Below are 27,257 nucleotides of genomic sequence, written 5' to 3'. Positions count from 1 at the left end.
CTCGTCCCCATAACGTGTGATCAAATCAACTAATGCGTCTCTGTGGGGCCCCTGCCGTCCTGTTTGCGTGCTTGTAGCTGCTAATCAGTTTCTGCTGTTGTCGCCGCTAATCAGCACCTTCTGGAAGACTAGAAGTTGTAGTGACAGAGAATGAGATGGCAGAGCGTCAGGATTTAGTGGATGAGAGACCAAAAAAAAAAAAAAAAAAATCAAACCATTTGGGTTCTAGGACTTTAACTTTGGTGTTTAAGAAAACAAACTGCAGACTGTTACCTGCTGAGGGAGGGTCTCATATGTCCACTCAGTTGTCAGCCCCCAATGGCAGTGGACCAGTGATTCTCAACCTTCCTAATGCTACTGCGGCCCTTTAATACAGTTCTTCCTGGTGTGTTGATCCCCGAGCATAAAATTATTTTGTGGGTACCGTAATTTCGCTGCTATTAGAAGTCGTGATGTAAATACCTGGCATGGGTCCTGACTCACAGGTTGAGAACTGCTGCATGAGACTTTAAGAGTTAATATCAATTGCTTTCTAACTCTTTTAAATGTTTTCAGTCCTGATAGAGCTGTAATTAGCCACAGACCTAAGGGGCCACATGCTACAGCAGTGGCAGCCTCCAGGGAGGGTGGCCTTTATAGTGAGGGAACCAATTACCCACAGGCCCTGGATATTTTGATTCCCGTGCCCTGCCCCTTTTTCTCTCCTGTAACCTCTGCCTGCCTTTTCTGTGATGATTGGGCCCTGGGCTGAAACTAGGTTGGATGGTCCTACTGACTTTATATCTTTAATTAGCAGTAAAAATGAATAAAACTTTCCTACTTGGATCCTGTAGCCACCTGCTCGGCTTTTGTCTGTGTGTGCCATTTGGGCCTCAGCCTTGGTGACACCCGGGGAGTGTCCGTAGTGGCTGCTGACAAGCTCTCAGATGTAGAAAGACCCTGATTTGCCCTCATCTCTCTATTTCTGGCAGGCATTCAACTCGGAGACAGACAGCTTCAAGCTGGCCTACGGAGGTCACCAGTACCACGCCAGCTGTGCCAACTTCTGGATCAACTGTGTTGAACCCAAGCCTCCCGGCCTCCTCTTGCCGGATCTGCTCTGAAAAAACTGCTCAATGAGGCTGATTTTGGTTGTTTCTGTCACAGGACTCAGGGTGACAGAAATCAATAAATAGAATGCAAGTACTGCAATGTCCCCTGCCACTGGTCTCTTTGAAGCAGTCCCCAGGAGGTAGGGTCCCACCAGGAAACCTGTCACTGCTTCTGCCTGCCCCTCTTTGAGACTTGAGGTAAATTACCAGACCCCAACTGCAAGTGGCACTGGACACTTGCTTGCTTATCTCCTCTGGTTTTGTTGTTGTCCTTAGTGACGTTGGTTTGGTTTTCTTTTTTAAGGATAGGGCCTTGATGCATACCCCTGATTGACCTTGAGTTTGCATCGATCCTCTCATGTCTGCCTCCCAAGTACTGGAGCACAGGCATGAGCCACCATACCCTCTTACTCTTGTCCTCTTTAGATAATTTCAACTGCAGACCAGAGTTTTCTGTGAAGAGTAATCTGTTGCTGAAGTGTATGTGAAATGTAAACAAAAGAAGAAACATAAGTGACGCTAGGGTCGGAATCCGCAAGTTTGTCTCCAGCCGGCTTGCTTCTATCGCCATCATCATGGCTCTAGGAAGCAGAACACATTTTTTTTCTGCATTTAGCTTTTAAACACTTGAAGTGAATAAAAAAAGGCTTGTGATTAAACCGATGCTCTGTCCTGGTAAAGAGAGCACTGCTGTCTCCACTGGACAGTGGCAGGCAAGGAGGACACATAGTCACTTCCTGTGGCACCTCACCCTCTTCCCCTTCCTGAAACTCAGCTCTGAAGGAGACCCTCCCTACCATGACAGGGCCCAGAGCCTGCATCCAGGATGCACGCCACTCTCCTTGGAGCCTTGGTTGAGAATCTGCTGCTTTGCCCCAACATCAAGCATGACACAAAGCATGGTGTTGTCCCACCAGGTAACAGCTGTGAACTGGAATCTCTTCGTAGCCACCTCTCTCCACAAGAAGACTGCAGAAGAGCCAGCAAGGCTGAACTTGGCAGTACTTCAGGAGAGAGCTGAGAACGAACGCAGGGTGGGAGGGAGTTCTGGGCCTAGCACAGTGGTTCTCAGCCTTCCTAATGCTGGGACCTTTTAATACAGTTCCTCATGTTGTGGTGGCCTCCAGCCATAAAATTATTTTTGTTTCTACTTCATAACTGTAATTTTGCCAGTGTTATGAATCAGATATCTCTTTTCCAATGGTCTTAGGAGACCCCTGTGAAAGGGTCATTGGACACCCTCACAGATGTCATGGATACAGGCCTACAGGTTGAGAACCACTGGCCTACTGAGAGGAAAGTAAGGGGGTGGTGGTGGTGGTGAGTGTGTGTGTGTGTGTGTGTGTGTGTGTACATACACTTCAAATGCAGCAAAGGAGCCGGGCGTGGTGGCGCACGCCTTTAATCCCAGCACTCGGGAGGCAGAGGCAGGCGGATTTCTGAGTTCGAGGCCAGCCTGGTCTACAGAGTGAGTTCCAGGACAGCCAAGGCTACACAGAGAAACCCTGCCTCGAAAAACCAAAAAAAAAAAAAAAAAAAAAAAAAAAAAAAAAAAATGCAGCAAAGGAAAACGGTTAGCAGCACTGAATTTTCAAAGGGAAAGGCTCACACTGGTATAGGAATTTGTCAGATAAACAAGATGCATAAACCCAAGAGAACGGGAGCTTGAGTGGTTGAGAGGGGTTGTTCCCGGGAGAAGCCAGGGAGTCTGGGAGAGCTGTTTTCTGGCTGGCGTGTGGGCCCGGGCTTTGGGAAGACTTGCTCTCTGGACCTCACATGCTCCCCTCGTCTGATGTAGTTTTCTTTTGGAAGTCTAAACTGTTGGGTTTTGTCTATCTCACTCCTGCTTTTACACAATTCATCATCTTCCCTGAGGGGTCTCTGTGCTGTTCCTTCTTGTACCTTGTGTATTATCCCCAAGCTACGGGTCATTTTCAGCTGTTGATGCAGCTCTCCTTGGCCTTGCTGTGGCCCAGAAGGCAGGGCGAAGAGCTGGTGAGTCCAGTTACTCATCTGTTCCAGGTGACGTCATCTCCAGCTCCCGACAGTCAGAAAGCTGTCTGCGTTGTGACCACATGGCCTCCCCTTCCCCAGGGCTGGTGGAGTGTGGAGGGAGGCTCCACACTCAGAGGTAGGCTGCTTTTCAGTGCACCCTTGTAATGGCCCCTAGTGTCTCTCCATGCCCCAGAGTAACAAGTAAGCCCTCCAGTCTATACTCTAGATATTAGTGATAGGGTTGACTTTAGCATTAGGAATGGTCCCAGTTTAGCCACATTTACACCACTGAAGCGTTTCTGGAAATGCTGTGTGAAGTATTTTCTGCCCAGTGGCCTATATCCATGACATCTGTTAAAGTACTTGTGAGCTAGATCGTCTCCACTCCTAGTTAGTCACTCCTTGGGAGGTGCCAGAGGAAAACTCAGTAGGCGTAGGCAAAAAGCCTTTACCATGAAAATTATTGACTGTTTAATGCTTCAAAGGCTTCATTAGAATCCTCCAGCAGGGGCTAGGGGGAGTGTGCAACATTAGCCGGCTGATTTTCTTTGCATGCATGTATTGAAATGACTCATGTTGCATTCAGCTTTACCTCAGCTCTTGTTAGCCAAGAGCCTGGTCCGTGTCCTTGGAAACAGTAACCAAGGTTACCGTTCTCCATGCTGTACATTGTGTCGGGCAGCTTCACCCACAGATTGAATGGCGACTAATGAGCACTTGGGTTTGGGTGCCGTGCCTTGCCTGCTGTCCTGTGGTTGGTGTGTGACCTGTGTGGCCATGCTCAAGACAGAAGGGTCTCAAGGTGCCCATGGATACCATCTGAGCTTCCCGGTCTCGGTCTGCTAGTTAGCAGACCATCTGGGAAACACATTTTAAATTGGTATTTTGTGTTGCTATGTGTATTTTAGGTGTTTAGGTGTTTTGCTTGTTTTTATTTCTGGTCTTATTTCCTGTTTTTCTATTTATGTGTCATCAAAAAGATTTCTCAGAAATTGGAAATGCTTGCTTTGCACTGGGGGGGCTGCTCTAAGGCCTCTAAGTACCTTTGAGGTCAAACATGCTTTAACAGTTAACAAATGACATTTTCAGACATTTGTCATGCAGGAGCCATTGGAGCCTGCTGTAGACATTCCAGCAGATGTCAGAATGCAGGTCAAGATGTGTGTAGCCTGTGGTTTGTCTAGATTGGGTACCACTTCTGTGGAAAGGGCACACTAAATAATTGAAAAAGCCCCCTCCTTTCCAAGTCCAGCCAAGAAATAGGGCTTATGTGAAACAGCTCAGTTTTAAAACAAACAACAACAAAAACAAAAAACAAGAAAGCTTTACAAGTGTTTTTCTAACAAAGTATCATTGCAATGGAATTTTACTTAGTTCCATTCTTTATATGGTGAACAGGTCCCCTGTGACCTCTCACGTCGCAGCTGTAGCCCAACTACCCTGATGAATGTCACAAGCCCACCGTGAAACAGCCGGCTTGTGTGTGTGATGTGGAAAATGGTCCTGTATGTTAAAAGTTGGTGTGTAGCTTTTCCCTTGTGTATGTTCTAATAAACAACTACTGTGCTGTGTTTATACACTGTAAAACTGGGTGTCTGTTCTGAAACAACCCCGTGTCTAGCAGGGAGCACTTCTGACTTCGGCTCTTCTCTTTACTGGGTTAAAAGGCCACAGATGGGGTCACTAGTATGAACACAGGACAAAGCACTTGGAAGGTGTTAGACTACCAGGTGCACAGGAAAGCCTTGGTTACACATCAGGATGTCTTTTGCGGGGAAAGGGGCCGTTCCTATGTATGCATGTTCCTGTCAGTGGACAGATTTGGATGTCATCCCCTTGGTTGGGGGAGCCAAGAACAGAGCAAGGAGATGGGAGAGACTTTAGGAAAGAAGGCAAAGGGAGCAATGACCTAGAACTTCTGAAGTAGGCCTGGCTGGCTAAAAGGCCCCAGGGTTCCTGTGGTCTCCACTCCCCACCCCTCCCCCAGTGCTGAGATCACAAGTGCATGCTACTGCACCTGGCCTCATTTTTTTTCCCTTTTATTAATAACGATTTTTTTTCTCACATTATTCTGATTATGGTCTCCTCTCCCTCTGCTCCTCCAGTCCTCCCCCATCTCCCCTCTCATCTGGATCCACGCCTTTTTCTCATTAGAAAACAAACAGGCTTCTAAGGGATAATAAAATATAAAATTCAACAAAAATTAACACATTAGAGTTGGACAAGACAGAAGGGAGACTAAGAGAAGGCATAAGAATCAGAGAGCCACTCATTTACACACCCAGGAATCCCATTAAACTAAACTAGAAGCCGTAATCTATAGAGAGGACCAGGTGCAGGCCTGTTTAGGCCCTGTGCATGCTGCCTCAGTCTCTGGTCATGTTTATTTAGAGGGCCTTGTCTTCTTAGTGTCCTCCAGTCCCCTGGCTCTTACACTCTGCCTCCTCTTCCATGGGGTTCCCAGAGTCCTCGGTAGGGCTCTGGACTGGTTTCTGGTTCTTATTCACTCAAGCAGTGTTGGGTATGGGTTCTGTCTTACGGAGTGGGCCTTAAATCAGATATCGGTTACTCCCACAAGTTCTGTGCCACCCTAGCATATTTTGCACCCAGAGCATCATTTTAGTAGATCAAAGCTTTTGTGTCTGGCTTGGCGTTTCTCTTTGTAACTTACTAAGTACCTTCCCATACCAAAGATACTAACTAGATTCCCTGAGAATGGGGACAGAGTGAGGAGAGGCCACAGCAGGTCTACAGAGCTGAGGGTGAGACTTGGGGGTTGAACTTGCAGGAATGGAGGTAAAGGTGAAGGTCTGCCCTGAGCCTACTTGCTTCCCCTCTCAGTGTAGCCTGAAGGTTCCCAGGGGGTGCCAGATGGGGGGTGGGAGGAGCTGGGATAAAGCAATGAATTGGGAGGAGGGAGGTCAGAAGGGGAAGATCTGTGGGACCCACTGGAGATGGAGCCCCGAGGAAAGGAGCCTGCAGCCAGTGCTCTGCTATAGAGCTGGTGCTGAGACTGGGGATTGGGTTTGGAGGAGCAGAGTTGGCCTACCTGCGACCCTGGCTGGAGTGCACACCTAGCATTTTTTTTTTTTAATGTGGAATAAAACTCAGGTCCTTGTGTTTGCACAGTAAGCACCTTACTGACCTCTCTGCAGCCCTAGATTTTCACAGCAAGATTTGTCTTAATCACAAGGAATGGCAGCAGTATCTTCTTCCTGCAGTACAATGATTACTAAGGGCCTCCCTAGTCAGAAATTGACTTAAAATAGCCTGCTTCATGCTAAAAGAGCCAGACTCCATGGATCGTTCTTGGTCATGTGATAACGTTGCATGCATGCTCCTCTGACTTCCCAGAGACACTTTCAAATTTTCCTGTTTAGATAAAGATGGGTGCATGTAAGGGTGGATACAGTATAACAAAAAAGGTAACTTTGATGGAATCCCAGTGGAAAACCAGATAAAATCAAGATTGAGTTCAATTACGTATGTCGAGGGCGTGTCTCCTTAAAACAGATCAAAAAGCCAGAAAACCGTTCTGTGAACACATGGCCTGGCTGATAAAAGGGAAAAGTGCTCCCTCCCCTCCCCAGGGGTTGCCTGGCCTCCCAGTACTCACCCAGGGAGCAAACAGAGAGGAGCTTGTTAAAACCTGTGCTGCTTCCCCAACGACAAGTTGACAAGTCGCTACTGGAAGTCGCTTTACTGGAAGCCGTGTTGTCGCTCTTTGCTTAGGCTGAGGTTTGCGGTAGACAAGAGGCTTTTTGTGTTACTAGGTGAGCAGAGGCAGGTCTTCCATTTCTTGGAGGTGTACCTGACACTTTAACCAAGACAAAACTGGAACTCAGCACCTTTAATCAGTGTGTGTGCCACCAGGGGTGCCCAACCTTTTGACCTTGTGACGTGACTTTTGTCTGCTTCTCTGTGGGGCCACACGCACAGCTCTCCTGGGATCTTACTGCTCAGGAGCTGCAGGTTGGATAATCTACTCCACACTTCCCATTTAGGGGATACCAATTTCTGCTCATCTGCAAGGACGGGCAATGTTGCTGATCTGATTCCGGTGGGGTTTTTACTTTAAGATGTGACCATGATGATCCGAAGAACCACAGTTGAACAGTGACTGGAGAACATCCTCCTTCCACTGACACACACGAGCATGCGCACACTCACACACCCAAAATGATTAATAAAGGGCTTGTGTTAAGCAAGTTTATTAAAAATAACGCTAATGTGATCCCGGGGCACACTAATTTCAAGAAGGTCTTTGCAACAGATTTTTATCATAATCACTTATCAACTAAACAACAATGAACTTAACTTATAGAATCAAATAACAGAGGAAAAGGACCAGGCTAATCCTGCAGGGACTGAGCTGCCCTTGATCTTCCCTAAACCGACCAGCCTGCAGCCCTCGGCAAAGCTGGTCTCTAGAGGGTTAATCAGGACCAGAACTGAGCAATGAGCTCCTCCTGCACCTGCTAAGGCTCTTAAAAGGCAGGAGCCAGAAAGAAAGCAGGAAAGGTGTCCTACAGTGGTCCAGTTGTTACAAATGATTAAAGGCCAGTTAAAGATTTCCATGTTCACTATTTCAAAATGCTAGTTTTAAAAAAACGTCACTAGCAACGCGTGTATTTCCCCTCCCCATCTCTTAAACCCGAACACCCAGCGTAGAAACCCTCTCGGGAGAACCAGAGAGAGAGGAAGAGGGGAACAGATGGTGTGTGGCAGATGCTGGTACTGCTGAGGGACTGTGGATGCCAGCTGTGGCAACACTAAATCCCCCAATAAGGCATCAAGTGTCGGGACTCCTTCTCATAAACGTCTGGAATGATGCCATAGGGTGTCTGTACCATCTTAACCGAAGACTTCCCAAAGAGCTGGCTCTCGTAGTCTATCAGCTGCCTCCAGAAGCCCAGGTTGGGCCTGATGACAGGCCTCCGGGCTTTCACCCAGTTGTATGCCTCCAACAGGCACAGATTGTGGAATTTCATCAGGTACGCAATACAGAGGGTGGCCGAGCGGCTCACGCCTGCCGCACAGTGCACCAAGGTAGCCCCGTGCTTCTTGCTCACACTGTGGATCTTGTCAGCCACAGTGTCAAAGTACAGTCTAATGGGGGCATGAGGAATGTCAGCCAGAGGCACTTTAACGTATTCAAACTGGGGCCAGTTGAAGTTGGGGATCTCGATGGTGGCATTGATGACACAGGTGATGCCGCGGGCCTGGAGGAGGTGCCGGTTGGAGGCCACGCTGGCTCTGCCCAAGAAGAGAGAGGAGGTGATCTGAGCAATGCCTCCTATGTCTCCCTCGGAAATCATCCGAGGGGCCATGAGAGTCCGTGGGAGCGTGCTGTGACCTCTGGAGCTCATGAAGATGCCAGTGGTCACACTATCATCATCAGGGGGCGAGACCAGAGAGCAGTGGAGTCCGTCCTCCACCAGGGAATCCAAGACTTCAGCCTCCTTCCTGCAAAATACAGGTAACTGTCAGAACTTTACACGTTACTCAGCCACCGCAGCCACCACCTCCAGCGCTTTGGGGAAAGGGAAGGGAAAGAATTAGGAAGTAAGACAGAGTGCATGCTTTGCAGGAAGTATATAAGTCATTTTCTATTGACCATTAGGAGATGTAGCCTGCAATGCCAAAATGTAAAAATCGATATGAAACTACCCTTTTTTTTTAATCCCTTCACTGAAAATAGTCACCCTATTTTTAGAAAAAGTTAAAAGACAGAAAACATGCCTGACTGGTTCCTGAAGAGCCACCTGGCAGAGTCCTCCTGAAGGGAGGGGCATTCCTCAATTTTTCAGGGTTGGGATCAAACCCAGACTCACACTGGCTACAGGAGTCTACTGGCACTAAGTTACAGCCCCTGCCCAGAAATCCAAAGTGTTGTACTCCACAGAGCCGTGCTACTGCATGCTTCTCACTCCTGCGTTTCCCTAAACCTGATTCTAGGCCTGATTGAGACCATGTATGGAGTGATTATCACATCAGGCAAGGTAGTTAGTAAACTGCCTTTTTCTTGACAAAACTGAACACCAGCAAAAGGAAGCCACATTGTGTGTGCTCCTTGCTGTTTGAAAGTACATCTTTATACCTATTTATTGTGTGGTGTATGTATGCGAGGGCATGGGGGTTGGGGGTCGGTGAGAGGACATGTCATGGAGTTCTCTCCTTCCATCATATGGGCTTCAGGGACTGAACTCAGGTCATCGGGCTTGGCAAGCACCGCTATCTGCTAAGCCATCTGACCAGCCCCAAGACACTAACTTCTTTTAATTTTCATGATGTGTGAATTTTTTTAAAAATTTGAGTAAAGCCGGGCGTGGTGGCACACGCCTTTAATCCCAGCACTCGGGAGGCAGAGGCAGGTGGATTTCTGAGTTCGAGGCCAGCCTGGTCTACAAAGTGAGTTCCAGGACAGCCAGGGCTATACAGAGAAACCCTGTCTCGAAAAACCAAAAAAAAAAATTTGAGTAAAGTACTGTGGCCTTTCAATGTAAATAATCCTAGGCAATTTGGAGGCAGAGTGTGTGTGTGTGTGTGTGTGTGTGTGTGTGTGTGTGTGTGTGTAGGAGGTAGGGGAAGGGGAGGTTACAGTGCTAGAGTGAACCAGGGCCTGCCTTAGCATGCTAGTTAGTACCACAGGAGTTAAATCCTCAACTCTGAAGGTCACGCATGGCCTTCAAATTAGCTACCTAGGAATTTATCTGAGCTGACCCTAAGTGATAACCTTACCCTCCTCTGCCAATTCTAAGCTCTCAAGTGAATTCTGCTGGGTTCAGGGATGTGCTGGAATTAACATTAATTTAGTTTAGTACCTGAAATCTATGTTATTATCAAAGTGTTTACTATAAAATATTGGTGTATGTTTGTAACCACAGAAGAGGAAATCATTGAGCCGGGCATGGTAGCAAGTCACAGGCAGAGGACTTGCGTCCCGGGCCAGCCTGGTCTACTGGGTGAGACCATGTCCCAGGAAGGAAAAGGTAATTATTCTAATTACTGGTTTCCTGAGATTTCAGACATACCAATCTCTTACTGCCAAACCAACTTGTATGTACATCTTGACACTTAAGTAACACCTGTCTGACGTCACAGGAATCCAGTAGTGCTCATCCCAGCCTGCATAGCGGCAATGCAATGGCGGCTACTCACGTGCTAAGGATTTCCTGGGAGTTGGAGCCCTGGGTCTTGGGAGTGGTGCTTGTTACAGTGAGAACAAATCAGACCTGTGGGAAGACAAAGAGGCAAGGATGTAGCCAGGCAGGAAGCCCATGCCATTCCTCCTGGATTCTTGCTGCTAAGTCAAATTTGGGATGGATTTTGGGAGCGGGGTCTGCTGAACATTTTGGGTGTGACTTAAAGACTATGCCAGTAGAAAACAACAACTGGGTCTCAGAGACATAAGCCCACAGTCTGCAAGCTCTAGGTACAGCTTTGGCAATGACGAAAACAAAGGTAATTCAAGGACCACACTACATGATACCATTGGAGGAATGTAGAGGCCTGAAAGATGTAAGGCTGAGCCACCACCTCTTCTTGCTTGATACCTGCTGTCACCCCCCAGGAGCACAAGGAACTGGGCCTGAAGTCACCACAGGAAGAACAGAAAAGCAAGAAGGCATGATAAGCTGTGACCTGGGGGTAGGAGTTCAAGGTGACATGGTGTGGGGTTAGGAGCATTGTTTTCAGACATGGAACCAGGACAGCTCCACAGATGGCAGGGCCACTGCGTAGGGCCACCAAGTGACCCTACTGTTCAGGAGAGCAAGCCCAAAAGTTCCTTCTCTTCCCTGTTCTAGCCTTTGTCCCATTATGTGGCCTGACAGGTGCCATGACCATCTCCTTAAAGGGGTTCCCTTCCACAAAGATCCTCCCCCGACACCTCACCCAGATAAGCACCACATGAACATACATACATGTTTGCTTACAGCTTGGCTTGCATGTAAATGATTTGTAAACTGACATAACCACCCAGTGTGACAGTTTTGACACAAACACTGCAGACACGGGACTTCAAAATAAGACAGCCAGGTCTCCCACGCCGCACCTTCACGGTCTTTTACAGCACATTCCTCTTTGCCCCCTACCCTCATTTTACAATTTTTGAAGTTTGTCTTTGAGACAGAATCTTACTATGTAGCCTTGGCTAACTACTAGCTAGCCTTGAATCACCTATATAGCCTAGACCAGCCTCAAACTCTTAATCCTCCTGTCTCAGGCTCCTGAGTGCTGGATTTACATGCATGTATTCCCACACTTAGCTTCTTTGATCATAAGCACAAGATTAATGGTGCCAGGCATAACTCCCTTTTTATTGCTGAATAGTGCTCCACAGTGCAAATACAACATGCGATTTATTTGCTCGCCAACTGAATTGTTTCTAGCTTCAGGCTCTTGTGAGTAAAGCCATTACAGGTGTCAGGAGCAGACCTTTGTGTGAACCAACAAAAGCCCTCCCTTGGTTAAATACCTAGGAGTAAAGACATGACATGTAGGTTTAAAACTTTCAGACAGTTTAGAAAGTTGGGCATGGTAAGGCAAACCCATACAGACACTGGGAGGGAGGCTAGGGCAGAAAGGAGGATCATAAATTCAATGACAGCCTGAGCTACACCAGTGAGTCCCTGTCCCCACAGCAAACCAAAGAGAATAAAGCAGTTTAAAAGATAGGTTAGGGCAAGAGTTTACTTCTATGCTGAAGAAGTTTGCCTGGTATGTGACTTCCCTGCTCCACCCCAGCAAAAGGAAAAACACAGTCCTGGGGCTGGCAAGATGGCTTAGCAGGCCAAGGTGCTTTCCACACTGAGCCCAAGGACGTGGGCTCCACCCCCAGAGCCGACACCTCCCAGCTGTCCTGACCTCTGACACCGAGGTGTGCGCCACCCAACAAATAAATGTAAAACACCAGAAACTGGACAGACAGTTCAACAGCTAAGAACTCGCAGGGGGTTGGGTTGGGTGCAGTCCCAGCACCCGTAAGACAGTTCCAAACCACTGTAACTCCAGTTCTAGAGGGATACGATGCTGGGCCACTGTGGGCAGTCATGCACATAGTGCATGCATGCGTGCATGTGCATTCCTTCAGCCAGGCAGGCAAGCAGTTATACACATAAGTGACCCATGCCTGTGATCCCAGCACTTGGGAGGCGGAGGTTCAAGCCCCTCCTCAGCTATGTAGAAAGTCTGGGGCCAGCCTAGGGTACATGAGGCCTTATACTCTACCAAACCAAATCCAGGTTTAGTTCTGTCACAGTAAATGCAGTGACGAATCTTCTGGGAGATATATGTTCGGTATGTTGGGGATTCTCAAACCACTGGGCCTCACTTTCTGTGGTTCTGGAGCAGGATTGGAGAACTTGGATTTTATAGGTTCTGCTGATGTTGGTCAGAAACAGACAGAACCGCTGAAGCAGTTGATGCTGTTTGGTACCACCTAGGAACACCCCCAGCCACACACACACACACACACACACACACACTGTACCCTGAAGTGCTCAGAGTACTGCCCCGCCCCGCCCCGCCCCTCCCCTCCCAACTGGAGAGCCGGCCCATGATGGGTCCACAGAGTACTACACGTGCAAGCAGTCAGAAGACAGGTGAAGATGTAAGGTGTGTGTGTGTGTGTTTGTGTGTGTGTTGGACATAAAAGGTGAGCTGGTTTGAATTAAAACACATTTACTCCAAAAAAAAAAAAAAAAAAAAAAAAAGGTGAGCTGGCCAGCAGCGTGTGGTCTTCCCCTGGCAGAATTCTCTTAATTTTAAAGAACAAAATCACAAAAGTAATAAGCCCAAAACTGAAAGAGCTGAGGACTCGCTATTCAAATTCCCATGTGGCTGTCTCGTTGCCTAGTCAGGAGGGACTCAGCCTGTGCTCTCCCCCCCCCCCAAAAAAAACCCAAAAAGATGCAGCATGGTCTCCCAGGGACCCAGGCTGTGCAAAGGCAGACTGGAGGCCCAGCTTTGCCCGTTACTGCTCATGCGCTCAGTGTGGACAGAGAGGACAGATTGTGCGTCCTCCAGGCAGAATCCAAGAGAGACAGACACGATGCTCTGTTCCTGCTGCCACCGCTTGGTCCTGTGCCAGCAAACCTGCTCCAAATGCCAAAGCTGGCTACAAGGTTTAGAGAAATGCCTTCTGCCAGCGCGTCCTGGGACGGCAGGTACTTCACAAGCTCCTCTTCCCCCTTACAGACTGGAAAACACAAGTTTGGGCAGGGTGAGGTGATTGCAACATGAAGAGAACTAAAGCCAGGAAAAGTCAACTCTGCCCCATGCACTGTGGGACTGTGTAGGGAGCTGTGTCCTCATTGCCTTTGTCATGGTGTCCTGCCAGCAGCAACCAAGGCGGACCCCTTTAAACAGTGACAGACAAGCCTGAGCCCAGATGGACTCCTGCCTGTCACCTAGTGAGAACAGAGGGCTGCCACAGCCGGCATACCCTCCAGGGCACAAAACCATCCTCACCACATAGGGACACCATCAAGGAGTTGTCCCTGGGTTGAACATAAGCAGCCTACTTTGACCCGGTTCTAACGGCAGGTCCCGACTATAAAGAATATAAAAGCCCACAGGTATTACATTATAAGTACATAAAGTCAAGTTAGCAGATGTGTGCTGGGAGACAAGATGTCTAAGAGTCTGGCCTGTGTGTGAGTCTGGCCTGTGTGTATGCATGTGGACCAGAGATTGCCCCAGGGGTGTGCGAGCAGGCCCTCCACTGCTGCACACTGGCCTATGGAAGCATCCACCACATGCCATCCTGTCCACATCAGCCGTCCCAAGCTGCTGTGCAGCTGCCTTTTCTTCTTGGAGGGAAACATGGTTCCTAACCAAAGGAAATAACAAGAGACAAAGGCACAAAGACAGACCAGACACAGAAGATTGGGGGGAGGGGAGTGCTCTGGGGGGGGCTTTCTAAAACCAGGCATGTTGGCTTATACCTTAAATTCCAGCACTTGGAGGCAGAGGCAGATAAATGTCTGTTAAGTTCAAGGCCAGCCTGGTCTACATAAGACACTGTCTCAAAGCAAAAACTCGGATATTGGTGTAAGATGTCAGATGCCAGGCACAGTGCACACCTCTAATGCAACACTCAGAGGCAGCCATGGAAGGATGGCACAGCAAACTCAGGAACAGGGTAACTTACTGAGGCACTGGCCTCTGAATGATAAGTGTCAAGCACTAGCAACAAGGTTTAGCATCAGAGTCTCATGGGCCTTAATCTTAGCCTTGCACCAACTAGTAACAGTTGCCCCTGCAGAACTCTGGGCATGTAGGATCTGTCCTGTGGTTACACACTGGTAATCCACACCCGGATCAATGCCATTGTGGCTGAGAATGTCTGGAAATCCTGGCCTTTTCGGAGCACTCACCCGAGTGTCACCAAAGCTGCTTCTCCTCTGGAACACTGGCAGCCACTAGACTTAGCAGTTAAAGGTGTCAAGTCCTATCTGTGTTTGTCTTTTCTCATGTTGAAAATGCAGAAAGTGGCCAAGTGGCCACAGAGGTGCAGGAGGGCTAGAGAGAACTGCAAAGTGGTTGAAAACATTCCTAGCTCAGACCATGCGGATGGGTATGGGACAATGAAAGGGAATTGTGGGATATGGGTGCTCATGAAGAGGGGAATGGAAAGACGTTGAGGGGGCTCTACTTGGGAAGTGGGGGACAGGAATACTTGATAAACAATGCACACACACATTTATACACACACACACACACTATAGTGATGAAGCTATGTCTCTCTTGAGCTGATAATGTTCCCCATAAGAACCATAGACTAAAAAACTAGCACCAATCACAAATCTGTTGGTCAGTGTCCAAATGACTCAAAATACATAGACTCTTGATGCTGCCTTTGATGCCTCTCAGAGGTTGAAGTTAAGCCCCTGTTGCTAAATGTGTTGTACATTTAGAACACAGGATTCAGATATTGAGCTGGATCAAACCTAGAAGCCTCCTTCCTCCAGCCTAGCTCCCATAGTGCTGCTGCTCAGCTATAAACCACAGCAATGACTAGCACCGTAAGACAAAGGTCTAGTAGTGGTGCTCACATGTTGGTAGAAACCAACAGCTGTCTGATTGGACTTAAAGCTCACTCAACAAGAGGGACTGGAATCTTAGCCAACTTCTCGGGGCTAGCGAGGTCATGGGCCTTAGAGAAGAATCTACTACTGCCATTCTGCTAGACTGGCATCATTACATTCTAAATCTACCCTTGTACCCATAGATAAGTGTGGCTACCTCCCCCCATCGACAGCAAATGGAGACCAACACAGACAACCACAATGGGGGGCACAATGCAGAGGTCAATGGGTTGTGGGGAACCCAGCCCCAGTGGATACATCTACATCACAGCTCCTGCATCTATGACACAGAGAATGTCACAGAAGACTGGGCAGAAAAATTCTATGAGCCAGAGGACCAGGAAGTCTGCTGTGTCACCGCCTCTCTTAGAAATGGCCACATAAACACAACGTGAACAATGATTGTATCATTAGGCATGCTAAGGAGGAAGGGGGAGTTTTTCTTAGGGCCCCACCCCTAGACAAAAGCCTTCAGGAAGGAATTAATCTCTTCCAGGGCGATTGGTAGTCCAGTACGAAGTAATCAGCCCTGAAGCCATAAGCACCAAACAAAAATGGACTCAGCAGTCAGATGTATATCAGTCCATATGTATAACAATAATAAAAGAGGCTATCAATTTGAGAGTTGGAATGGAACATAGGGGCTGGAGGAGAGGGAAAGGTGAAATGTAATTAATTAAAATGTAATTAATTAAAATGTAAATAAAAAAATAATGAAGTATTCCAGACTTTAGGGTCAAAGAACATACCAGAGCAAGGATATATATATATATATAAAATATGAGATTTGTCTGTGTGGTTGTATGCAAATGGGAACTGCAGGTATGACCTCTGCAAAAGCAAAAAGGCACTTAACCCTGAGCCAACTCTCCAGCCCCTAAACTTTTTTTTGTTTTGTTTTGTTTTTCGAGACAGGGTCTCTCAGTGTAGACCTGGCTGTCCTGGAACTCACTTTGTAGACCAGACTGGTCTCGAACTCAGAAAACCGCCTGGCTCTGCCTCTCAAGTGCTGGGATCAAAGGCGCGTGCTACCCACCACTGCCCGGCTAAACTTACCTTTTTCATACTCAAAAGGCTATGTGGTCACATTTCGTCCATCTCTTTGCTAAGCATCTATCTAGTTCTTTAAGAAACAATGAGACCCGCCAGGTGCGCACCTTTAATCCCAGCACTTGGGAGGCAGAGGCAGGTGGATTTCTGTAAGTTCGAGGCCAAGCTGGTCTACAAAGTAAGTCCAGGATAGCCAGGCCCTGTTACACAGAGAAACCCTATCTCAAAAAACAAAAACAAAAAACAAAACAAGAAAGAAAGAAAGAAAGAAAGAAAGAAAGAAAGAAAGAAAGAAACAATGAGACCCAATCATTTTAGCCTACACAGTGATAAATATTACTCTTCTCATTTATTTTCACTATTAAATCACAAATGTGCACCACTGAAAAGTTGATGGCCACTCTGTTTTTGAAACAAGTTCAAGTAGCCCAGGTTAGCCCTTAACTCACTTTGTAGCTGAGGTTGACCTGGAACTCCTGATCATCTTATGTCCACCTCCCAAGTGCTTAAATTACAAGTGTAGGCCACCACCCTCAGCATAAACCATTCACTCAAACTAAAAACTGTAACACTTTTTAATAGTCTTTCATTATGGAACCACTTGACAGAACATTAAGAATAAAATTCTAACATATAGTATGATATTCATATTGAAGTAAAATGTTGCTTAACTGTAAAAAGTGATCGGACTGAGTGTGAGTGCCATCAGGTGAACAAAATGATACAAAAGTGGTTTTGGATGAGAACAAATGCACACAGTACACATGAAACTAAAGATACCTGTAATCCCAGAAGGTGGGAGCTGAGGCAGGAAGATTGCAGTGGATTTGAGACCAGCCTAGGCTAGTGAGCACTGAGGGACTGGACTACATAGTGAGATATCATCTCAGAAAACCAAACCCTGAACAAGTGGAACACCTTACACTGCTCCACCTGGCTCAGCCGCACAATCCCTGAGCAGGGTGCAGGTGCAGCTGCCACACAACTGCCCCCAGTGTGACCAACTTAACAGTTGACCACCCCCCTTGACCTCCTATGGACACATCTGCTAAGCCCAGTGAATGATACCAGCTAAATGCAGCTGGAGAACACTTCTCTTTACAGGAAGAGATGGCCACTCCATTTGATGGGCTCGGGGAGCTAGAAAACCAAAATAGGGGCTGGAGAGATGGCTCAGAGGCTAAGAAAGAGCACTGGCTGCTTTTCCAGAGGACCCAGGTTCAATTCCTAGCACCCACATGGCAGATCACAACTGTCTGTAACTCCAGTTCCAAGGGATTCAACATCCTTACACAGACATATGCAGGCAAATAAAAATAAAACAATAAAAACTTAAAAAGTCAATAGTGATACACAAATCTGATGATGTTTGGCTCTAGGCCAGGCATAGTATCTCATCCCTGTAATCCCAGGACTCAGGAGACTGCCAGGAAGACTACTGTGAGTTCCAGGCCAGCATGGGCTAAAGAGTGAGGCCCTGGTTCTCTGTGATCTATCCATTGAACTTCCTCACTAGGATACAATAAGCAAGGGGAAAAGACTGCAAGGAGCTATGTAAAATGAATGGTGCATTCATTCAGGTGCCATGGGGTGACCTGGGTGTCTTCGTCAGGGTTCTCTAGAATGACAGAACTTATGGAATGTGTATATTAAGGGGATCTATTGTAATGACTTACAGGCTGCAGTCCAACTAACCCAACAATGGGCAGCTGTGGATGGGAAGGCTAAGAATCTAGTAGTCACTCAGTCCCACCAGGCTAGTGTTCTGTAGAAGTAGGTTCCAACAGATAGATATGCTGGCAAGCAAGTGCAAGGAGTTGAAGTCATCTTCCTTCTTCCAATGTCCCTGTGTAGGCCCCCAGCAGAAGGCGTGATACCACCTCAGATTAAAGGTATGTGCCACCACACCTGGATCTTAAAACTTACTTTGTCCAAGGCTGACCTTGAACTCAGGGACCTGCTTGCCTCAATCTCCTGGAATTAAAGGCATGTATTACCTTGCCTGGGGCCTAAGTTTATGACCACCATGTCTCAAGATCTCCATGCCAAGATCCAGGTCAAAAACCTGAATCTTCCAGCCTTAAGATCTGGATCACAGGTGTGCCTTCCATTTCTGGGTTGTAGTTCATTCCAGATGTAATCAAGTTGACAACCGGGAATAGCCATCACACTAAGTAATTACGGGGTAACCTGGAATTCTTTTCTCTCTTCGGAGTTCTGGGAATTGAACAGCACACACACACACACACACACACACACACACACACTCTCTACCACTGAGCTAATTTCTCAGCCCCTTGTTTATCTGAGATGTGGTCTAAGTTGTTCAGGATGTCCTTGAGCTCATTTTACAGTCAAGACAATCCTTGAAATTGCAATTCTGTCTCAGTTTCCCAAAATGCCAGGATTACAGACCTAAACCACTACACCCAGCTAGAATCCTTATCTTTTTTACTTTGAAACAAGATCTATTGTAGCCTATCATGGCTTTGAATCCCAGATCTTGCCTCCCCCCCCCACACACACACACCGCCTCCAAGTACTGGAATTAGATATGCACCACTGTGCCTGATTTAGAACTTGAAAGTTTTAAGTGTGACTCTCACCTAGCTGTGTTTACTGAACCATTTAATATACGATGTGATATTGGCACATTTTCCAGGGTGGGGCTGATATCCCTGGAAACCCAGGTTTTGTGAAGGCCTCAACCAAAAAAAACAAAAGAACAAAATAAACAGCAAAAAGAATTTAACAGGGCTGTAGAGATGGCTCAGCAATTAAGAGCAGTGACTGCTCTTCCAGAGGTCCCGAGTTCAAATCCCAGCAACCACGTGGTGGTTCACAACCATCTGTAATGAGATCTGACTCCCTCTTCTGGTGTGTCTTAAGACAGCTACAGTGTACTTATATATAATAAATAAATAAATAAATAAATCTTTTTTAAAAAAAAAGATGTCATTGTCACAAAGGATATAAAAGGGGATAGACTATGAGTCCATTAAAGAAAAAGAAAGAATTTAACAGAAATGAGGCTTCCAAGGTGAGGGTCTCACCAGCTCTTCTGGGATTGGCCTCAGTTGGGTGCTATGCCTAAACTAGTCCTACAGCCATATCAGGCTATATGTGCACAGTCCTACCAACAGTCAAAGGGAAATCCAAACTGATCAAAGACTACATATATAAGACACATAAGCATGAGCCTAGCCCCAGGCCCCATGTCACCTGACTTTTATTGCCCACTGAGGACCTAGCCATTATCAAGCAAACACAAGTTATATCCCCATTACACCAGGTCTGCTTGGGTTCTCAGACTACAGGAATGTTTGAGTGATCCCTAAAGGTACACGCTTTCTCTAGAGTAGTGGCCATCTATATAATCATAGCATTTGGGAGGTGAGGCAGGAGCAGGTGAAAACCTGAACTACACAGTGAGTTTGAGGACAGCCTGTACTATATTAGACCTTGTTCTGAAATTTTAAAAAAAGGACTGTCAGAATTTGATCATCATGAAGAAATGATGCATGACACACATCTCAGAACAACCTAATGGAAAGAGACAAGCACTAAGAGACTCAAATGTGGAAGGCAAACAACAGAGACTATAGCTGTGCAAAGAGGGCGCACAGGGTTAAAGCACAAAAGGTCCAGTGAGAAAGCTCATAAGGCTGGAAAGCTGAGGTGTTTTGAAGAGACTGACCACTAAGAAGCAGGACCAGGAAAACGAAGGTACGGTCCCAAGAGCTCAGTCCTCAAAAGGCCTCACACAGTATTACTTTAAGGAAGACAAAGGGGTTTGTAAATCAGAATTAAGTACACAGGAAGGCCCTCCAAAATTGGCAATCGCTCCTTGGTCAGCTTACCCTTTGATGTGCAATTGGGCCAGATCAGAATCCTAAGAACTCCAGCAGCAAGCTTGACTCTCCCCCAAAGGGATTTATCGCATACCTGAAGAGTGTGCACATACGTGTGGAATTTATACCAATTTAGGAGTGCTGACAAGGGCTGGAGAGATGGCTCAGCAGTTAAGAGCACTGACTGCTCTTCCAGAGGTCCTGAGTTCAATTCCCAGCAACCACATGGTGACCCACAACCATCTGTAATAAGGTCTGATGCCCTCTTCTGGTGTGTCTGAAGACAGCTACAGTGTACTCATGTATATAAAATAAATAAATCTTAAAAAAAAAAGAGTGCTGACAAAATAATTTCCATTTTTCTGTCTTAATTTTTAGAAATTGTTTTATGTTGGGGGGTTGCCTACACCTTTGTGCATGTGTCTGGTATGTGTATACCTGGTATGTGAGGAGGCCAGAAGAGGGCATATTACCTGGAACTTGGGTTACAGACTGCTGTGAGAACACGAACACACACACACACACACACACACACACACACAGTATCGCAAACAGTAATAAAATAAATAGGTTGGAAAAATAAAATAAATAAGTAAATAAATAGGTTGGCAGAAACAATGGAATACATAGCAGACACTTATTTCAGTAAAGGATGAATACTTTATGGAGCTTTTTGTTTTCTGGAACAGGGTCTCCTGATCCCTGGCTGGCCTTACATTTGCTGTTTATCAGAGGAACTTTTAATCCTCCAGCCTCCGCCATCCAAGTGCCAGAAATACAGGAGTGAGCCTCCACAGCTGACAGACTGAATTCTTCATGAAAAAAAAAAAAAAAAAAAAAAAAAGCTTCAATGATATAATCTCAAAAAAAAAAAAAACAACCGCCATAGGCCATCCATCTGGGACTTGACTGGGCATGGATTTCAAAAGGGCTTTCTCCTCCTTCAGAGACTACAGGACAGAAGGAGGAGTTAACAGCTGACAAACAGGACAGGAAGTGCTCTCTGGTCAGTCACCACTGACGCACCCAGATGAGCTGAGCCAGCCTCACTAACAAGTCATTGACAAGTGGCTGGCAGCAGCTGCCAAGTCAAGAGGTTATCAAAACACACCAATGGGCTCTCTCTTCTGACAATACTTTTTAATCCTATTCTCAGGGTTATCTTTTCTTGAAAGCCAGATCTGAAACAAACAAACAAAAAAATTTTACAAGCAAAAAAAATATTAGTGGGGGCTGGAAAGATGGCTCAGCTGTTAGGGGCATTGAATGCTCTTCCAAGGGAGCTGGATTCAAATCCCTTCACCCATGTGGCAGCTCACAAGTGTTTGTAACTCCAAGATCACATAGACATGTGTGCAGGCAAAACACGAATGCACATAAAATAAATAGATAAATTTTAAAAGGTATTTGTGGCCTATGTAAGTAAAAACTGAAAGCGAAGTACTATAGCATTTTCTAAGCTGCCTTCCAGAAGGAATAGAAAGGACCCATGGCTTCCACAGCTCTGAACTTACTCTTTCATCACCCTCTGGCTGTGAGGAAGGGTCTCCTGGGAGGCCTCAGAACCTATGCTCTCAGGACAGAGAGAATATGTAACAGGGTGGAATTTAGTCAATGTCTCTCGATGACTTCATCTCTCTCCTTCCTCACCCCCCACACACATCCCTAACTTTAAACCCAGCCAGCACACCCAAGTACAAAAGCCTAACAAAGAGTGTGCTGGGAATGAGGGACACTTCTGTATGGGATAGCCTCTAAATTGCCTCTCCTTTTATTTTCATGAAGAGTGAGAGGAAAGCTTCCATTGACATCTCTATGTCACCTATTCCTGTAGCACAGGTGCTGTTGTACAGCTGTGTTATGTGCCTCTTAGGGACTTGCACACACAAGTGTGTCCGTCCTTCCTTGTCCTTAGAGTTCTTTACCAAGGCTGGGTGTGAGTTCACACCCACCTCACATATTTGAGTTCAACCTTCAGGGCTGGGCACAAAGCGAGCATTCATTCACCAGGATTAGGAGTCACTCAAGGCCTTTAAAGACTTCTATTTTTAGAACCTCATTTTGCATAGGTAAATTTTCTGTAACTATAAACTGTCAAATAATATCAATAGAGTCTGTTGAGTATTTTTCGACTAAGTACAGTGGGAAAACTGTTTCTGGTTTATGTCAACCCAAACCATAGAACTTTTTGTCTTGTTTTGTTAAGACAGGTTGTATAGCCCTCTTGCTGCCCTGGACCTTGCTCTGTAGACCAGTCTGGTCTCCAGGGTGAGATCAAAGGCAAGCACCAGCCACCACAGCCTGGCCTGTTTTGGTTTCTTCGGGACAGAAACTGTGTATTTTCTGGCTGTCCTGGAATACATCCTATAGACCAAGTTGGCCTCTGCCTCCCAATTGTTGGGATTAAAGGTATGAGACCCACCTGAGAGTAAACAGAAACACATTAGAGGGGGCTGGAGAGATGGGTCAGTAGTTAAGAACACTAGCTGCTCTATTAGAGGATCCTGGTTCAATTCCCAGCAGCCACCTGGTGGCTCACAACTGTCTGTAACTTCTGTTCCAGAGGGGATCCAATGCCTTCTGCCCTTTGCAGGCATGTAGTGTACAAACATACATACAGATAGAACAACCACTCACCGACATACTGGTGCATTATACAACAGGAACTAAACTAACCCCCAACCCCATGACACGTATCCACTTAACTATCCAAGCCTGCTGTGGTTAAACAGCAAACACCCTTAGTGACCTAAGACTTCAAGGTGGACACCACTGCAGGAATGTAAATTGAGACACTCTCTTTTGAAAAAGAGCATCACTCCTAATCCAGGACTATTCATAATTGCCCAAGGCTACAAACAACTCAGAATGTTCACCAACATATGACATTGACAGGTAATGTTTACCCCAAAATGAAGCAACTACAGTCTCAGACAACATATAGACAAATCTTCAAAATCATAGTGCAGGGGCTAGAGAGATGGTTCAGTGATTAAGAACACTGGCTGCTATTTCAGAGGACCTACCTAGGTTCAATCCCCAGCCTCCACATGGCAGCTTAAACTGTCTTTAACTCTAGACTTCCCTAAGAAGACTGACACCTTCTTCTGGCCCCTCTGGGCACCAGGCACAAATATAGTACACAGACAAACCTGCAGCTGAAAACTCTACACACATAAAAAATATGAATTAAAAATTCAAACACTATAGTGTAGTGCATTAATTTACACAATTACCTATATGTTCAATATATATAATATATATTACACACAACACACACAAATCTATAGATATCTATATATATATATATAGTTATTGCAAGTGAAAAGAAAAACCTAAGCCTGGTGTTGTAGCAAATGCCTATAATCCCAGCAGCTGGGAGGCAGAGGCAGGCAGATCTCAGTGAGTTTGAGGCCATCCTGGTCTACAGAGCAAGTTTCAGGACAGCTAGGGCTACACTTAGAGACCCTGTCTCAAACAAACAAGACCTAAAAGAATGCTGCATAAAGGTGAAAAGGGCATGAACAGCTGTGCTGTTTAGGTTTGTGCTTAGGAGGTAAAAACCATAGGCAAAGGAGATTATTTCCATTATAGTCAGTACAGTAATCAGCTGTCCTGAAAAAGTAGTGGGGGTTGGGGGGAGGGGAAAATGCAGTAGGAGTCTGCTTCTTGGCTGTAGTTACCCTTACATCTTCCTCTAAAGTAACTCATCAAGTTACCTATTCAGTTTATTCCTTCATCAACTACCAAAAAACAGGCTCCGATCCTCTCCGAATGTCACTATTGCTCAGTGTCTAAGGTCGTGACCCTCATTTGCCTTCTATCTCAGCACCCAGCCCGGTGCCTTTAGAACAGCAAAACTCCTTAGTAAATGTTTGCTATGCAAAGTCATGCCCTGCTGACATGAACTTGTCAGATGAACCCTTTTCCTGCCATTGCCGACTGGAGCTGCGGCACCCTCCTCCATTAACGCTTTCCTTTCTGTCGTGTCACCCCCAGGGAAGCGATCATAAATAATGAAGCTACCGCCTTAAATGCCAGCCCTGTAAGTTTATACCCAGGCCATCCGTTGCTTTAGCAACTCTCCTGCCTTCCACTCCCTCTTGTGTCTTCTCTGTGCAAAGACAATCAATCCGCCGCTGTTGGTCGTGCGTGTGGTGTTTGTGTGTGTATTAATAGGGAAGTTTCCATTCTGCACCTGGGCGTAAAACCAAGCATCACAAGGACCCAGCTCCTTTCAAGTTGTTTGTGAGATCCTTCTGCCTGTTGCTCAGAGAGACAGTAAGGTGCTGGCAGAGTTAACATGATTTTACCTAAAGAGCATGCTACCTGCTCTAGACAGAAACCAAATTGCTATAAACCGGATCGGCTTTAAAATGATTTTGTCAGCAAGTCACTTATGCAAATACACATCTTATTAAAACGCTGGGAAGAGCCTACAAGATACAAGCCAACAGAAAGACACACAGCCATTCTTTTGAAGATTAAAGGAAGACAATGACCTGATCTATATAAAGTCCTAATTCTTCGGATGGAATGAGCCAAGCCTTTTTATCGTGATGCTGGGAAAATATTTTTAATCCATCTTGTTAAAAAAAGAAAAGAAATTCCTCATGCAAAGGCATACATCTAATTCAAAGATCTCTCTTAACCCTAATTTTAATCCCAAAGTCTTGAAGGATTTCCCCGATTTAGAAGCTCCAGCAGTAAATCTGTATGCAGCTCTATTCAGGGATCTCACAGAATGCATACCTGCAGTCAGCCAGTGTCAAAGGTTGCCTTCTGAGAGGAGGACTAAGCTCAGCGGCGGGCACAGCGCTCTCGAAAAGGATGCTGAGAAGACTCGAATGAAGCCAACTGTCTCCCGTTTTATGGGGGAAAGCCAAAAATACCAAGCAGCTATTCTCCTCCCCCAAGCGTCAGTAGGTGAGTCAGAGCTGGAGGCAGGAGTGGGGCCCATGTGTCAAGCCGCCTGTGCAGGGCTCCTTCCTCCCTCCTCCCGGGAACTCTCGGCCCTCGTCTGACCTCATGTGAATTCTTAAGGTGTCTCCGGCAAGGAAGAAGTGGTGCCTCACTCTGGGGGTGCCTCACTCCTCTGTTTCTCAAGGAAACCGAGACTAAGTGCCCTTTATGAGTCCACAAAAGACAACAGCAAATTGCAGCCCTAAACACAACTTTGCAAAGAATACATACAACACTCAAAGAGTTGCATCTTGTCGGAGGGACCCGGCGTTGTAGCTGCGGCCTGCAGCTGCAGACCACTGTCCCTTGGCCTCTCTGACCTTTCATTGTCCTCAGGGAGGATGTTCTGGTATCCCATTAAACTTCAAAGTTGGTACTTTTTGGAGCAAGAACTGCAGGAAACTGCGTTAAAACTCTTGGTCCACATTTCATTAAAGTCAGTTAAGAATTCGAATCCTTGCCTCCGTTTTTACATCTACAAATAGGGAAAGTACAGCTCTGCACCTACCTCTTAGAAACTTCACTGAAAACTACCCAGAGAACGTAAACCAAATGCCGTGGGGCTTTCCTGAGTGGAAAGTATGAGGTGTTGTTTTTAGTATTATTAGACCGGGAGACTACTGGTAAAACACCCCGCCTTCTCTTGCCTCTAAGATGCCCAGTTACCATAACATTAGCCGATGCCACTGGCAACATCCACTTCAATACAAGGCAGTTATACAATCCTAAAGCGGCTAACATCACTCGGCTCCCTCCCCTACCCCAAGCCCAACACAATTCAACTTCGCTCCGGAGCAAGGATACTTAGGAGAAATAAGAGTCAGATGTGAGCACAGTGCATACCAATCTAACACCGAGGAGAGACGCTCAAGTTGAGTTCTTGGCATCGCAGAAAGCCAAGTGTTTCCAGGGGGTGGCGGGGCCGGTCGCGGGGTGCATGCTGACGCCTGCCGGCTTGGGTTCGGGGATCCCAGCCTCTCCCGCCCCGCGCCCCGAGGTCGCCGAGCACCCGCACAAAGTTTGCAGAGCCGAGGGTCGCATGCGCCCGGGCCCCTCCGGCTCTCCCCCGCACCCCGTACCGAGCGTGCCGGTTGCGGCGGTGGCGGCGGCGACTCTCGGGTCCGTGCTGCTGCGAGGCTCGCGGCTTCTGCCCGCCGGCCTCGCGCGCCTCCCGCTCCCTGCGCGCTGCCGCCCTCTTCCGAGCGCGGGCCCGCGGCGGGGACGCGCGTGGGTTCCGGGCGCCGCGCGTGCGCGCTGCGGCGCGGGCCGGTCCTCCTGGCCCCGGTTCCTACTCACTCACCTGGACTTACTCGCAGACCCCTGCTCCTTGCAGCCGCGTTGTTCTCCGGCCCAGCTTCTGAGCTGGCGTTCGAAGAATCTGTCCAAATGCAGAGAGGCAACTGCAGGAAGAGACAGAATAAAAGGTGTGAGCGCCGCAGCCAGTGACTAATCACCGCCTCTCAGCCACCCCCGCCTCCTCCCCCGGGCGAGACAGCCCCAGGTGCGGACCCAAGGGAAGGCAAACCCACTCTTTTTAGCTTGTTTGTTGAGGCAAGGTCTCACTATGTAGACCAGGTTGGCCTGGAACTCACAGAGACCCGCCTGCCTCTGCCTTTATCTCCCTAATGCTGGGATTAAAGCATTAATCCCACACACCACCACGCCCTAACTCTTCCGCCAACTGCTGGGTGGATTTTGATTGACAGGTGAGGGCAGTAACTGGGGAAACTCCAAAGGAGTTAAAGACCCCTAAACCACTGATGCGTAGACAGTACCCACCCACACTCCTAGGTACAACGTGGCTGACTTGTGGATCCCTTGAAATTTCTTTGCTCTCAACTAGCTCTCTCCTCTCTTTCTGTCCTCTTTAGGTTTCTCTCTTTAGGTTTTCTCACCTGAAACGAATGGATGCAAACTGACTTTCTTTAGCGCCACCCTACTCTTCTCTTCGCAAAACTGAGGGGCGACACAGGGGCGGTAGGAACGACTTCCTCCAGCCTCTGCAGTGAGTCAGACTCCAGGAGTCCTGACTTGGCGCTCGGTTGGTCCTGTGCTCACCCAAGCCATGCCCTCGTTGTAGCAAATCGCTGACATCAGAACTGCTGAAGTCAAACTAGTATTCTTGGATTTGGGGGAGGGGACAGAGGAGGAGCACGCCGCACTTGGGGCTTACTTAACAGTTTCTAGCATCTTCAAGTAAAACCTGGAGGTTTTTG

At 47.0% G+C, this 27,257-nt stretch overlaps 2 protein-coding genes across 27 annotated transcripts in view; one reads left to right on the top strand and one right to left on the bottom strand.

The window, feature by feature from the left end:
• Synrg (synergin gamma) overlaps positions 1–4,673 on the top strand; it is an 83,192-nt gene extending 78,519 nt beyond the window's left edge. For all 21 annotated transcript variants that reach the window (XM_085829732.1, XM_085829731.1, XM_085829726.1 and 18 more), the window contains one exon: positions 972–4,673. In XM_085829732.1, the coding sequence (XP_085685858.1) occupies positions 972–1,103 (132 nt within the window). In that variant the 3' untranslated portion in view covers positions 1,104–4,673. The remainder of the gene's footprint in view (positions 1–971) is intronic.
• Positions 4,674–7,281: 2,608 nt separating this feature from the next.
• On the bottom strand, positions 7,282–26,448 carry Dusp14 (dual specificity phosphatase 14). Of its 6 annotated transcripts, none has more exons than XM_021177392.3 (3): positions 26,342–26,448; positions 10,248–10,321; positions 7,282–8,552 (listed from the first exon to the last, which is right to left on the bottom strand). In XM_021177392.3, the coding sequence occupies exon 3, from the start codon at positions 8,453–8,455 to the stop codon at positions 7,859–7,861; it is 597 nt and encodes a 198-aa protein (XP_021033051.1). In that variant the 5' UTR covers positions 8,456–8,552; positions 10,248–10,321; positions 26,342–26,448; the 3' UTR covers positions 7,282–7,858. The 6 variants fall into 6 exon arrangements, with proteins under 6 accessions (XP_021033051.1, XP_085685837.1, XP_021033052.1 ...); XM_085829711.1 differs by having other exon boundaries at positions 26,352–26,430; XM_021177393.3 differs by lacking the exon at positions 26,342–26,448 and adding an exon at positions 26,121–26,258.
• Between the last annotated feature and the right edge of the window lie 809 nt (positions 26,449–27,257).

The sequence above is a fragment of the Mus caroli genome, unplaced genomic scaffold (genome assembly GCF_978045245.1).
Source record: "Mus caroli unplaced genomic scaffold, Mus_caroli_1 scaffold_13, whole genome shotgun sequence".
In the NCBI taxonomy this organism is placed as follows: Eukaryota; Metazoa; Chordata; class Mammalia; order Rodentia; family Muridae; genus Mus; species Mus caroli.
This window is presented reverse-complemented; position numbering and strand designations above follow the sequence as displayed.

Bases quoted from the DNA above. Each gene is read 5' to 3' on its own strand.
- Dusp14 (XM_021177392.3), bottom strand. From the start codon at position 8,455: ATGAGCTCCAGAGGTCACAGCACGCTCCCACGGACTCTCATGGCCCCT.